The sequence below is a fragment of the Oncorhynchus clarkii genome, chromosome 32, assembly GCF_045791955.1.
Source record: "Oncorhynchus clarkii lewisi isolate Uvic-CL-2024 chromosome 32, UVic_Ocla_1.0, whole genome shotgun sequence".
Taxonomy (NCBI): domain Eukaryota; kingdom Metazoa; phylum Chordata; class Actinopteri; order Salmoniformes; family Salmonidae; genus Oncorhynchus; species Oncorhynchus clarkii.
In genome coordinates, this window is record NC_092178.1 from 22,378,977 (window position 1) to 22,394,698 (window position 15,722).

The following is a 15,722-nucleotide window of genomic DNA, read 5'->3' on the forward strand; positions in this document are numbered from 1 at the left end:
TGCGTGTGGGGACATTTATCAAGGACAGAATATTCCACCTCCGCAAAGATGACAAAAGGGTGATTATACTAATTAATACACATTTTAATCGATTGTGCAAACAGATCCTCAAGGAAGATGGATTCTTTTAATTATGCTATTGGACCAAAAAACACATCTGGCTAATTCAACTGTATGGGCCAAATAATGATGATTCACACTTCTAAAATATATATAATAATCTATTGAGCTCACCAGCCACGAATGAATCTATTATTATGGTGGGAGATTATAATAAGGTTTTAAGTACCTCAATGGATCGTAAAAGAAATCACACTACAAACTATCCCCCTCATGCACTTAAGGAGATCACGAATATCATGGATACATTAGAACTAGTGGCTATATGGAGGCTGAAAACCCTGACCTAGTGAGATATACATGGAGGAGGTTAAATCAAGCTAGCTGTCTTGACTACTTCCTGGTTTTATTCTTGCTGGCATTAAAAGTTTAAAAAGCTATTAATAGGAGAACAAATGCGATCGGACCACCATCGAATTGGCCTCCATTTAACTCTTACAGAATTTCCATGTGGACAGGGATATTGGAAATTTAATCAAAGCCTTTTGGATGACAATATGTTCTTAACGAAGACATTAGTATATAAATAATTCAGAATGGACTTTTTTCTGCACCACACAGGTACAGCAGATCCCCTTATTGTATTGGATGCTTTTAAAGGGGCTTTTAGAGGCCATTCACTACAATGCTCATCATTAAAACAAAAGCAGTTAAGGGCAAAAGAGAATAGACTAATAAAGGAAATAGAGGAATTAACAGCGCAGGTAGATGGTAATGGAAACTGTACTATAGAGGAACAAAATAGGTAAGAGGAAAAACAAAAAGAATTGGAGGTACTTACTCAAGCACGATCAAGTGTAATGTATAAAAATAAAGCTAATTGGATGGAAAATTGTGAAAAATGCACAACATGATGTAAAGCTTTCTTTCCTAATAATAATAATAATGATGTAAAATATACAAATTTACAGAAAGACCTGTGTGAAGGCCAACTTACAGAAGAGGAACTTTTTGAGGCAATTAAATATTTTCAGTCTGGAAAAACACCACGTCTTGATGGTATACCAGTAGAGGTATTTCAGTCCTTTTTTTGATGTACTCAAAGATCCATTATTATCATGTTTGAATTACTCTTATACAAATGGTAGACTTTCAGGTACTCAACAAGAAGGTTTGATTGTATTACTACTAAAACAGGACCCAGGTGGTAAGTATAAAGATCCAGTCCATTTAAAAATCTGGAGGCCTCTTATACTTCACTGTTGTGAAGCGAAAATCCTGGCAAAATGCATGAACATAGAATAAAACATGTTTTACCAGATATTGTTCATCCTGATCAGACAGTTTTTTTTACAATGACGATATATTGGAGATAATATACGGCAATTACTTGTAACAACTGAACATCAAAGATACAGTACCAAGCCTGGTCTTCATAGCAGATTTCAAAAAGGCGTTTGATAAAGTATGACTAGAATTTATATATAAATGCCTGGATTACTTTAATTTCGGTGAATCTCTTATACAATGGGTTAAAGTTATGTACAGCAACCCCAGATGTAAAGTAGTAAATACTGGTTACTTCTCAGAAAGTATTGAGCTTTAAGAGGAGTAAAACAAGGCTGTCCGTTGTCTCCATATCTATTTATTATGGCCATTGAAACGCTAGCTATAAAATTAGATCCATCAAGAACTTCAAGGGGATAGAAATACAGGGGATAAAAACAAAAGTATCAATGTAGATCCATGACTAAATACTTTTCTTTAAGTCCTCAATCTAGATTCCTGCACAGTCTCATTGAAGATCTTGATAGTTTTTATAGCCTCTTTGGACTAAAACCTAATTATGACAAGTGTACCATATTACGTATTGGATCGTTAAAAGACACAGTGTTTACACTACCTTGTAGTTTACCAATAAAATGGGCAGATGGTGAAGCAGACATTCTTGGTATTCACATATCGAAAATATAAAGGAACTTACCACAATCAATTTCAATAGAAAGTTAGCAAAAATAGATAAGATTCTGCAACCATGGAGAGGTAAATACTTGTCTTTTTATGGAAAAATCACATTGATTAAAATTAAATTAACTATTTGGTCCTATTACAGTTAATTTACTTACTTACTAATCGTGCTACATAATCCAGCCGACTCGTTTTTCAAATCATATGAGTAAAAAATATTTAATTTTCTTTGGAACCCTAAGCCAGACAAAATTGAATTTGCCTATTTATATAATGAATATTAGTTTTGGCGCTAAAATTATTCAATATGAAAGCTTTTAACCACTCACTAAAAGCTTCACTCATACATAAGTTATTCTTAAACCCAAAATGGTTCTCCTGTAGTTTATTAAGAAAGACTCCTCCTTTGTTAAAAAAATTGCCTTTTTAACTTTATACAGATTACAACTTCTCATTTCCAACTAATTTAAATTTAATTTTGTTTAAAGCCCTTTTCATACTAAGCTGTTTACAATTTTAGTTTTATCCTCCAGAAAAGATAGAACAAATGTTACAACAAATGTTATGGTTAAACTCAAATATCCTCAATGGGATCGGTGTCCTTATCCTTGCTTCAGGTCCTGAGCTACATGCAGTTAGATTTGTGTATGTCACTTTAGGCGCCAACGGGTCAGATCCTTAAGAGGATGTACTGATTGATAAAAAAAAATATTTCAATGGATTTTTTAAAATGTGTATTATTATATTTATTAATGATATTATGAATAGAAACGGAGGAGTTATGTCACATATGCAGCTATCGAAAATATATGGGAATGTCTGCTCAATCCAAACTGGAGGAGCAAGTGGAAAAGGGAGAAGGTAGGGAACTTGTTTGCCTGCCATATTTGAAAGATACATGGCACATGGTTTATGAACTGGTACAAAAAACACTGAATTTTTAAATTTAAATTATTATATAACTAACAGAATGGTATATACAGTTGAAGTTGGACGCCCTGAACTTGGGCGCCCTGAAGCCTCCTTCACAACAATTCAACCACTCTCCTTGAAGTTCTTGATGATCCGATAAATGGTTAATTTAGGTGCAATCTTACTGGCAGCAATATCCTTGCCTGTGAAGCCCTTTTTGTGCAAAGCAATGATGACGGCACGTGTTTCCTTGCAGGTAACCATGGATGACAGAGGTAGAACAATGATTCCAAGCACCACCCAACTTTTGAAGCTTACAGTCTGTTATTCGAACTCAATCAGCATGACAGAGTGATCTCCAGCCTTGTCCTCGTCAACACTCACACCTGTGTTAACGAGAGAATCACTGACATGATGTCAGCTGGTCCTTTTGTGGCAGGGCTGAAATGCAGTGGAAATGTTTTTGGGGGATTCAGTACATTTGCATGGCAAATTAATTGCAATTTATCTGATCACTCTTCATAACATTCTGGAGTATATGCAAATTGCCATCATACAAACTGAGGCTGAAGACTTTGTGAAAATTAATATTTGTGTCATTCTCAAAACTTTATGGCCACAACTGTGCACTCAATTAGTATTTGGTAGCATTGCCTTTAAAATTGTTTAACTTGGGTCAAATGTTTCAGGTAGCCTTCCACAAGCTTCCCACAATAAGTTGGGTGAATTTTGACCCATTCCTCCTGACAGAGTTGGTGTAACTGAGTCAGGTTTGTAGGTCTCCTTGCTCGCACACACTTTTTCAGTTCTGCCCACAAATGTTCTATAGGATTTGTGATAGCCACTCCAATACCTTGACTTTGTTGTCCTTTCGCCACAACTTTGGAAGTATGCTTGGGGTCATTGTCCATTTGGAAGACCCATTTGCGACCAAGCTTTAACTTCCTGACTGATGTCTTGAGATGTTGCTTCAATATTTCCACGTCATTTTTCTTCCTCATGAAGCCATCTATTTTGTGAAGTGCACCAGTCCCTCCTGCAGCACAGCACCCCCACAACATGATTCTGCCACCCCCACGGTTGGGATGGTTTTCTTCGGCTTGCAAGCCTCCCACTTTTTCCTCCAAACATAACGATGGTCATTATGGCCAAACAGTTCTATTTTTGTTTCATCAGACCAGAGGACATTTCTCCAGAAAGTTTGATCTTTGTCTCTATGTGCCGTTGCAAACCGTAGTCTGGCTTTTTTATGCCAGTTTGGAGCAGTGGCTTCTTCCTTGCTGAGCAGCCTTTCAGGTTATGTCGATATAGGACTCGTTTAACTGTGTATAGAGATACTTTTGTATGGTACCTTCAGGCATTTGGAAATTGCTCCCAAGGATGAACCAGACTTGTGGAGGTATTTTTTCTGAGGTCTTGGCTGATTTCTTTAGATTTTCCCATGATGTCAAGCAAAGAGGCACTGCGTTTGATGGTAAGCCTTGAAATACATCCACACTTCTAATTGACTCAAATGAGGTCAATTAGCCAGAAGCTTCTAAAGCCATGACATAATTTTCTGGAATTTGCCAAGCTGTTTAAAGGCACATTCAACTTAGTGTATGTAAACTTTTGACCCACTGGAATTGTGATACAGTGAATTATAAGTGAAATAATATGTCTGTAAACTTTTTTCGGGAAAATTGCTTGTGTCATGCACAAAGTAGATGCCCTAACCAACTTGCAAAACCTATAGTTTGTTAAAAAGAAATGTGTGGAGTTGTTGAAAATGAGTGTTAATGACTCCAACCTAAGTGTATGTAAACCTCCGACTTCAACTGTATATTGGGCATACAACAATCTCAGCTCTGTAGATTTTGCTGTGAAGAGACAGAGTTCAGGAATGGTTAAAAAAAATCACTACATTCACTTAAAATTAACCTTACAAATAGCAGTGTTGGGCGATTTGGAAAGCCATAGTCAATCAATAAATAATATAATAATACTCGTCGGAAAGGTTTTCATCTTTAGCTCACAATCTGTGGACACTAAAATATTAGAAAGGTTCAAAATGTAAAACATCACAGCACAATTAAAAAATATATGTTACATGGAAACCAAACAAGGGTGATCTATGGTGAATGGTGGGATGGTCTGAGAGTGGCTGAGGGGTGGGATTAAAGAGCTGAGGTCTATGGTGATAGGTGGGATGGGCTGAGAGTGGGTGAGGGGCGGGATTAAAGAGCTCAGGTCTATGGTGATAGGTGGGATGGTCTGAGAGTGGCTGAGGGGCGGGATTAAAGAGCTGAGGTCTATGGTGATAGGTGGGATGGTCTGAGAGTGGCTGAGGGGTGGGATTAAAGAGCTGAGGTCTATGGTGATAGGTGGGATGGTCTGAGAGTGGCTGATGGGCGGGATTAAAGAGCTCAGGTCTATGGTGATAGGTAGGATGGTCTGAGAGTGGCTGATGGGCGGGATTAAAGAGCTGATGTTTGGTAATGTATTATTGTAATGTGACTGCTTTATATAAAAGTACCATGTATGTAAAATGTGTATGTAAAATGTGTATGTAAAATGTGTATGTCAAATGTGTATGTAAAATGTGTATGTAAAATGTGTATGTAAAATGTGTAGCAGAAAATATTTTTGAAAAACTAAAACTAAAAAGATGACAATGATTCAGTATCTGTTGTCTTAATGTCTGTGTGACACAGTTGGTGATACACAAGGTTTTATCCAGCTAGCTTATGTATTAGAGATGCAGTCATTTGGATATGAGCTCATTTTTATTCCATGTACGCTGTCATGAGTAAAAGATTAAACTAATGCCCCACTGCCTGAATTTGAATTTAAATTGGTGCAAATATTCACTTTAATTCATATGTTCTTGTTTTGAAAGAAGTTTTTAATTCCCCCGGCTTGCTCCCTCATGTCTAATGGCTCTGTCGTCTGCCTGCTCCCTCATGTCTAATGGCTCTGTCGTCTGCCTGCTCCCTCATGTCTAATGGCTCTGTCGTCTGCCTGCTCCCTCATGTCTAATGGCTCTGTCGTCTGCCTGCTCCCTCATGTCTAATGGCTCTGTCGTCTGCCTGCTCCCTCATGTCTAATGGCTCTGTCGTCTGCCTGCTCCCTCATGTCTAATGGCTCTGTCGTCTGCCTGCTCCCTCATGTCTAATGGCTCTGTCATCTGCCTGCTCCCTCATGTCTAATGGCTCTGTCGTCTGCCTGCTCCCTCATGTCTAATGGCTCTGTCATCTGCCTGCTCCCTCATGTCTAATGGCTCTGTCGTCTGCCTGCTCCCTCATGTCTAATGGCTCTGTCGTCTGCCTGCTCCCTCATGTCTAATGGCTCTGTCGTCTGCCTGCTTGTTTGTCTGAGAAAGCGAACCAATCTTTCATGATGGTGTAAACATTTATCATAATACCCAATGCGTATTTTCCCTTCAGACTTGGTGAATATGTGGACAAGTATTATGTGGTTTGTCTGTTAAACTCCCTCTCTGCTTACATAACCAATATCTGGGTTTTATTTATTCTTTTTATTGAACCTTTATATACTCGGCAAGTCAGTTAAGAATAAATTATTATTTACAACGGCCTACACCAGCCAAACCCTAACCAGGACGACACTGGGCCAAATGTGCGCCGCCCTATGGGACTCTCGATTGCGGCCGATTGTGATACAGCCCAGGATCGAACCAGGGTCTGTAGTGCCGCCTCTAGCACTGCGATTCAGTGTCTTAGATCGCTGCGCCACTCGGGAGCTAGGTGTCTAGGTGAACAAATGCGCCAGATCTGATTTTGCAATGTGATTTTGTGGATGATATCGGCACATGATACGGACTGAATATTGTATTGTATGTGTATGTAACAGATATGGACACCTTCACATTCTAGGTATCCTCAGCTAGCCTCATACTGTGTCTCCTGTCTCCCTGTGCCTCCAGGTGAGTATGTGGACCGCCAGTTATGCCGTGATGCCATCCTTCCCATGCCCGTCATCTGTGAGGTGCCTTGCCCCAAGGACTGTGTCCTCAGTCCCTGGACCACCTGGTCCCTGTGCTCACACACCTGCTCCGGGAAGAACACAGAGGGAAGGCAGATGAGAGCACGCTCTGTACTGGCCTACAGCGCTGGGGAAGGTGAGAATACAATCACACAACGCACAGCGTCAGACCTGGTCCCAGACCTGTCTGTGTAGTACAGCTGACTCATATGGTTGTTGTCATGCCAAACATAGGAGTTGACCAATGGGAGTTGGCAAGACCGCACTAACGGATCTGGGACCAGGCCACACAGCATCAGACCGGGGTTCAAATAGTATCTATTTTCTTTCAAGTACATTGATGATTGATAGAGCCTGTCTGTAGTGCATGCAGCTGGACAGGGTTTTCACTTTTCTATTGGTTCTGTTGCACCAGATGAGCTCAACCATGTGCAGCTAAAATATTGGAAAGATAACATTTTCTTCATTTGATCCCAGGTCTGCACAGCATGCAGGAGAGTATCTGGTATCTCATATGAGGCTGCTGAAGCAAGCATTTCACCATGCCCTCAGTCTTTGCTTCTCTCTGCCTCTCTTCTATGTTCCAACAGCCAAATAGTATAAATTATTCTGTATGTTCCTCCTCCACAGCGACTGCTCAGGTTGTAGCCTGGGTTACTGTGATGCAGGGTAAGGTTGTGTGACATAGTCACAAGGAATAACAAGCTTGAATAGTGTAGGATATATGGCTGTACAACTCTCTAGAGCTACATTTTCAATGTTTAGGCTCAAAGAATCTGAGCGTTGTTGTGAAGTGCTTGGAGCCCTAGTGCATAGTATTATTTATTGCACCTTTCACAAATGTATGGATGGTTACAAAGAAATCATAACAACTTTGCGTTTACCTTCCTTTAAGGACTATCGCAGGTGCCCAAGGTTCCTGCGCTCTTCGGTACTATCATTTCTTATGCCCTTAGAATGCAGTGTTCCCATAGATGTAGTTATTCAGCCCTGTAGATGTTATAAGTCGATGTATGTAGTCGATATATACCTGCGCACCAATCTATTTCCCCTCACTGCCTGCTCAGCATAATGGTATGCTTGTACTATGTAAAACTTGTACTGACCCTCAACAGTGCAGTGCTAGTAAAGAACATTCCTTCGTGTTAAGTGCTATCTGAAACCTTAACGAGAGGAGGCTGAAACCCTAAGGAGAAGAGAAGTGTGGAAGGGGGAGTCTGGTCAGTAATGGAACAAGTGCCTCTGGGTTAGAGTCTTACCATCTAAGCTGCCAGTCACGACCTGAGAACCCATCTCTATACAACCCACTCTAGGCTGTGTGATTGCCTGGCAGTAGATCAGCATGTTGTAGTGTATTTTATAGTACTGCTATGATTTTAACAGTTCTTGTAGATATCCTCCACTGGACTATAGCAAGACAATGAGTATAGTTAATGTGATTATTGTGGATAGTCAGATTAATATAATAGTTTGATTAAAATGTTTACATGCTTAGGTAGAAGAACAATTTCCCTAATAATCGTGTTTACATGGACACATCTGAAATCAGGCTACCTGATGGACTCTGATAAATGCAGAAAATCTGCAATCAAAATAGTGCAGATCAAATACACAGCTGGAACACCGATTAAGGTGTTTACTGTACGTGTCCTAATCATTTGAAAGATTGCTCAGAAAACCAGGTGTTTTAATTAGGCGTATGCTTACTTTCATTTTGTCCTGACGCCGATTAAGAAATGCAGAGTAAGGTATTTACATGACTAACAACTGGGTAATTGCAACTCAGGGAGAAGTGGGGTTGAGCCCGTAGAGTAATTACAACAGGCCATGTTAGGACACTCTCGTAATATCACAAAGGATTAGCCGAGGTAGCTTGACCCACTAGCTACAGTTCTGTTAATAGCAACTGTAGGGAGACTTGGCCTTGTTTTACATGTCGTGAAAGGTTATAGGGACTTTGACTCGAAGAGCTCTGTAACGTAACATTGAGGCAAAGGAGGTACTTTATTGTAAAGGATGTAAGAAAACATAATATAACCTCTGCATGATTTTTATGGTTAGAGACCTTTTACAAGACTTGTAAAGAGAATAATGGCACTACCAGCAAAGCAGATGTTCAATAATCCACACTGAGTCAGAGTTCAATAGTTTTATTAGAAACACTGAAACATTCAAATACAGCTTTACAATGTCATTCATTAACCATAGTAGTAATAATGACACAACATACCTGACTAACTAATGTCTCTTGGAGGAAAAATGTCAATAGCATCCTTTAGAAATGACCCGTTGAAGGACATGCTCCCAAAGTGGCTACAGAGGTCAATTATATATCTTCACTGTGTGGCTTTTGAAGACAGAAGCATTTCCTTATGTAAGCGTCATCAGTTCTCCCCTGCTCCACCAATGATTGGCTGATCTCAGTCTTTCTCCAGCATTGAATGGAAGATCGCGGTGGTTATGTCCTTCTCTTTCATTGGCTGGTGGATCTCATTGATTGGCCACTGGATCGCATTGATTGGTAATGGTTGACCTTCCCTTCGGGGCCTGGTATCCCAGCTTGACAGAGCCTGCTAATGTTTGACATCCCATCGTGGTGAGGGGTGGTTAAGGGTCACACACACAGATACAACACACACACATGACAACGATCTGTGGTAGGGATGGAAAAGGGGTCACATGTGGTCCACCTGGTGTCCAAGATACTGTCAGACCCCGGGTCAACTCATCTCCGTTGTCTCCATCTCCATGACTGCTTTCCCCCAAGGGACAATATTGGTTTATTTAGCTCTGACACTGCTGTACTAACGTTTTTAACTCAATGAGTGGAACCAAAAATAGAAGTTAATCTTTAGAGCACAAGACACAGATGTATCAATTGAATGGAAGTGGAGAAGGCTTGGATGATCAGAGACAAACAACTTAACTTACTCACTTTCTCGTTATGATAAGATGACAACGTTGTCAGCTCTGGCTCAATAGTCAGTGCAACTTACGAAGCTTAGAAAATAAACCTTATTGGCTGAGCTGTCTTGTTCCCAGTGAATCAAGGCAAACCACACTCATGTAACTGAGTATTTGTATTTATTAGGGATCCCCATTAGTATCTCCTGTATTTGAATGTGGTGTTTGTGCTTCTGCTTCCTCTTCCTCTTCCAACTGCTGTTGGGGTTTATAGATACGTTTGATTGATTGATCATTTGGTTGTTGTGTATTTGACAGGCGGGGTCCAGTGCCCCAACAGCAGTGCTCTCCAGGAGGTGCGGAGCTGCAACGACCACCCTTGTACTGTGTACCACTGGCAGACAGGGCCCTGGGGACAGTGTATCGAGGACACCTCGGTCCCCTCTGCCAACTCCACAGGGGCTCGGGCCGGAGTTGGGGGAGGGGACTCCTCGTGCTCTGTGGGGATGCAGACACGGAAGGTCATCTGTGTACGGGTCAATGTGGGACAGGTGCCACCCAAAAAGTAAGAATCTCTCCTTCAAAATAAGAGTTTATTTTTTCTAAGTAAGAATTCCACCTTCAAAGTAAAAATAATAATAATACATGGTATTTATATAGCGCTTTTTAAGCACCCAAAGTTGTAAGAGTAAAAGTTTTTCCTTCAAAGATAACTGAATACCAACATAAGTAGTATATGAATATAATATTTGTGTAAAGTGAGAGAGGAATATTTCTGTTCAAGCAAATTACAGAAAGTAAATGCGAGTAGAACGGTTATGCTTATGCTGATTTGGCATAATACGTATGCAGGGTTCAATAAGCCTTTGCTAAGCATAAATCAAAGCACCAATGCACAGAGCATTTGTCCCAGTATCTGTCTATGGAAGGAACAAAATCCTATTGTTACCACTGTCTGACTGGCTGCATAGCTGTGAGCTGATGGGTTCCCTGACAGGTTTCTGCCTAGGTTCCAGACATTTGTTCTAAAGCATCTGGGTTCTCCCTCCCTACCACCCTTAGGGCATCTTAGGGACATGAATTATATTGAATTATCTATTTATTTATTCAGCTTTAATATAAGCATTATTCTGGCAGGATGAGCTGGAGCTACTAGGCTGACTGGGGATGGGCTAGATCCCATGCTGGGTATGGAAATGAGCCTCAGACAGTTTTATTCCGGCAGTTTCTGATTCTCCCATCCAGGGTTATATTTTACCTAGCTACCACTTCACACTAGCACACAATGCTGCTCATAGTTACAGCCGCTGAACTACTATCACTTAATACATGACACATAACTTAACGCACCCACTAGGTTTGGAACAATATACTAATATACCGTGATATCAAATAATGAAATCGTATAATGTCATGACTGAAACGTGTATGATATGCTAATGTGTTCATTACCATTTAGAACATGAACAATTTAACACTGTTACAGTGGGGATATGGTATTCAAAGCAATGTACAGTAGGGGCTCAATCTGCAGCCCTAAAACCAATGATTCACAATATACTGGGAGAATCCCTGCAGCATTCCTTAGACCAATGATCCCGTACTGATATATACCGGAAGCGGTGATATTATGTTGACCAGACAAATATGCATTCGTTAACAGAAGCGGTATATGCACACATCTCGACACATTTAGATTATGACACATTTAAGCACCCCAGTCTCAGCTGAACACAGCGCAGTATGGTTATTTTGGCTCTATCATGTGTCTGTGCTTATGCATCTAGCACAGGGGAGTCAAACTCATTCCATGGAGGGCCTAGAGTCGGACGGTTTTAGTCGTTTTCCTTTCAATTAAGACTTAGACAACCAGGTGAGGGGAGTTCCTTACTAATTAGTGACCTTAATTCATCAAGTACAAGGGAGGAGCGAAAACCCGCAGACACTCGGCCCTCCGTGGGAGGAGTTTGACACGTGATCTAGATTATGTGATCTCATGTAATTTCAGGTGTCCGGAGAGTATTCGTCCTGAGACAGTCAGGCCTTGCCTCCTGCCATGTAAAAGAGACTGCAGCGTCACCCCCTACAGCGACTGGAGCGCCTGCCCTGCCATATGCAAAGCAGGTACCTACTGGCCTTTTCAAACTTCTCAAGAATACACAGATATAGAACAATGTACAACTGAACAACACATTCAAGTACACACATATATTGTTTGTTGTCTATGGCAAAAATGCAACTATGTCAAGAGATGTACAATATGCCAAGCAGGTACAGCCTATTATTCTCAAGTATAGATTGCAGTACACACAGATACAGAGCAGTCTGTCCATGGCAAAAAATGCTCAAGAGATGTAGCCTATGCCTTGTGGTTTTGAAATGAGCACACGCTTCAAAGCATTTGAAGGAATTCCTTACAACAGAGAATGCTAAATAATAGTGGGTCTGTCGTTAAGTGTTAGCTTTCTGGTTTCTACAGGCCCGACAAATCTGATAAACAAAACACTTGCACAGTTATGGAATGGTTACTCTTCTCCTCATCATATGTTTCAGTTTGAGCTGAGAAAACAATTAGCTAAGTCAGAACCATAACAGGAACCAACGAACGCGCATTGTTGCTTGGCAACATTTTTCTATATCAAGAACTAGTACAAATGCAGCTAATCAGCTAAAAGTGCTGTGCCATTTATGAAGCAATTTGCTGCAACACTGCAAAAACCTCTTTGTGAGCTAGAACACACTTGTTAGGACACATGTTTCTGTGATTTCAGGAGTGAGTGTTATATTCATGAAATACTTGACATGATTACTCTACAGAAACATCTGCTAAGCAATACTTCATAGAGTCTAAAGAACAGTCCCTCGGTTTGTTTTCAGAGTCTTCTATCCTTTAATCTCTCTGCTAGTAATCTTGCTGGTATTATTTCACATTTGGCACACAGGTCATCTGGCTTTACTATGAGTATTTAGTCATGGATTTATCCTTCTCCAATGAGAACAGATCCTACCATATAAATACAGTATCTATCTATATCTACTGCAGCTAGCTCTCTCTATGGATCCTACATTGCAACATGGATATGGGCACTGTAATATGATCCTGATAGGGATATGGATTACTGCCTGTACTGTATATAGCCTAGATATGTGACCCGTTCCAGGAAACTAGGTGTATGTCGGAAGTCCCGACTTCATAGGAGAGCCGTTTGAATGGGGAAAAAAATGTTTTTTTTATCAACATTTTTATCTGGACACTTTCTGTTTACCTGGATTTCTTCCTTATTGTAGGCTACTACTTTCATCACTTTTAATCTTTACTTCTCACTGTTTAGCACATGACCTCACATGTAATCCTTAAAGAGATGGGTTGGGCTGGCTTAAGAGGGTGTGAACAATGCTGAATGGGTGTAGACAAAGGAGATGTCTCCAGTAGGTACCAAAACATTCAAAGGCCCTTTTCTCAAAAGTGAGTTTACAAGTTTATCAACTTTCAAAGCAGAATTACGTTCCTATTGTTCCTCAAAAATGCGATGTATGTTATACCATTTTGTAGCTCTGTGTCTCTACTTTTTACCATTGTAAACAAAAATCTAATTTCTAATAATATCGAATCCAGGTGGTGAGTCACATATGGACTTCCTGTAGTAAGGATAATATAACCTCAATGAGGTGGGTGGACACCAGCACATAAGAGAAGCCCATATCAATCAATATCCCATGCTTGATTTCATTACCTTCTCTCAGAACTGGTCAGGAAAGTACATATCTGCTGTAGAACACTAAACTAGAGAGAGCTGGGAACCAACTGTGCTCCTTCATTATGTTTCATTGTTGAGCAAGGTTAATGACACACAGCTGCTAAAAGTCAACAGCGAACAAAACACACTTGTTTTACAAGGACCTTTTCAAGGACCTGTGATTTGCATCACTCAAGTACGTAACAGGCATTCATCATAATCATTTTGCACTTCCAGGCCCAATGGAAGTTGCTTGAGTGTTGCTGTTATTGTCTCTGTCTATTGATTGGGACAGTGTGTGAATAAAGTGCTTTTCTATTGGTTCTTATAAGGCGGCAACACGAAAAGGAAACAGAACAGGAAACGCATCATCATCCAGCTGCCGGCCAATGGGGGACAGGACTGTCCGGAGGTGTTGGCTCAGGAAAGAGACTGTGAGGTGCCGTCTGTCTGTCTGGGATACAGGTAAGGCTCCATCAGCATCCAAAACCACTCTACTCACTGTGTAGTCTATCTTGACTAAAGAGGAGTCAAGTTAACTACTATCTTAGAAAAAAGGGTGCTATCTGGAACCTAAAATGGTTATTCAACTGTCCCCATAGGAGAACCCTTTGAAGAATCATTTTTGTTTCTAGTTTGAACCCTTTTGAGTTCCATGTATAACTCTTTGCACAGATAATTGAAATGAAACCCAAAAGGTTTATGCCTGAACCAAAAATGGTTATCCTATGGGGACAGCCAAAGAACCCCTTTGGGACCCTTTTTTCTCTGAGTGTAGACCAAGACTTTGACTCTCAAGATGACTGAGCTGTGTTCTGTTTCTTGTATTGCAGGTGGAAGACACACAAGTGGCGGCGATGCCAGTTGGTTCCCTGGTCCGTGCGTCAGGACAGTCCTGAAGCTGTGGAGACCTGTGGGCCTGGGCTGCAGGCTAGAGGTGAGCAACAAAATATTGCATGCACTAGCTACTCCATTTGATTCTGGGGATGAAGTGTTCAAATCTGTACTGACGGAAATAGTAGAAAAGACACGAGAGACTACCCATAATCCCTTAACTATTGGATACAGGTAGATACAGACACTTCTAAGGGTTCCGACTTGGTCACATTCATACAGTCTTTCAAATACTTTCAAATATTAGAGTTGCGCTTAATTTAACTTGCCTTTAACTTGCATGGTACTATGCATGTGACTGAGGAAGTGTGTGGGATTGTTGATGGGATCAAGTGTATCCGTCCGACTCCCTGAAAGAGCGTGTGAGAGGGGAGTGAGGCATCACAGTAACGCCTTGGGCGGCATGCATCTTTCATCTCCTTCTAGATGTTACACTGGGACTCAGAGGAGGATGTGAAGGGTAAATAACCTCTATCCAAACCTCTTCCCTATAGCCTTACCAGGCGTGGATTATTTACATTAAGGTTCAAACACAAAATCTCCATTCCGGTGGATTGCTTTGGGTTGAGCTTCACATAGCGTGGCAAAAATGCATCTATCTGACTTCTGTTTACAAAATGGCGACAGTCAGTGAATTGAAGGCAGAAAGTTCCTCTTCCACTCCTTGCACCAGACTTCTATTAGCATCTTGAAGATGGTAGAAGGCCATTATCTGATCAGATGATGAGCACTTTTCAACCTTTGTCTTCACACTCCACATTAGGCCCCATTACCTGTAATGGTATATGTGTAGAAATTGACGCAGGTGGAGAGACAATTCAATACAGAGCTCTTACTCCTCCTCACTCAATGCTATCTGGTCTGTTTGGGTGGGAAAGTCAATAGACATTACACTATGTTCAGTTTCATCACTTACCCTTGTTCTCACCTCTGTGTGTGTTTCTAACTGAGAGAACCAGAGACAGAGAGTGCGCATGAAGTTGAACCCTATTCCCTACGTTGTGCACGAATTTGGATAAGATCACTACAGGAAATAGAGTGCAATTTGGAATGCAATGTAGTTAGTCACACCACCTAGCAATGAGTCATTCCAGATCCCACAGTGATAGTACTGTAGGTTAATCATCACTTAAAACACTTTCAGGTCTTGATCACCTGTGATGGGACTGTCGTGTTTACCTCCAAATGCAGCCAGAGTGCATTAGCCAAATGAGATTGGGCCAGCAATAAAAAGTGGCCAACGTGTACCAAAGCTTCCTGCCT

General features: G+C 40.8%; 1 protein-coding gene across 1 annotated transcript in view; it reads left to right on the forward strand.

Annotated features, from left to right (window-relative positions):
- Nucleotides 1-15,722, forward strand: part of LOC139391862 (thrombospondin type-1 domain-containing protein 7A-like) — a 184,233-nt gene that overhangs the window by 95,785 nt on the left and 72,726 nt on the right. The window contains exons 7-11 of the mRNA XM_071139466.1: nt 6,866-7,060; nt 10,147-10,393; nt 11,837-11,952; nt 13,898-14,030; nt 14,399-14,502. Coding sequence (XP_070995567.1) covers nt 6,866-7,060; nt 10,147-10,393; nt 11,837-11,952; nt 13,898-14,030; nt 14,399-14,502 — 795 coding nt within the window. The remainder of the gene's footprint in view (nt 1-6,865; nt 7,061-10,146; nt 10,394-11,836; nt 11,953-13,897; nt 14,031-14,398; nt 14,503-15,722) is intronic.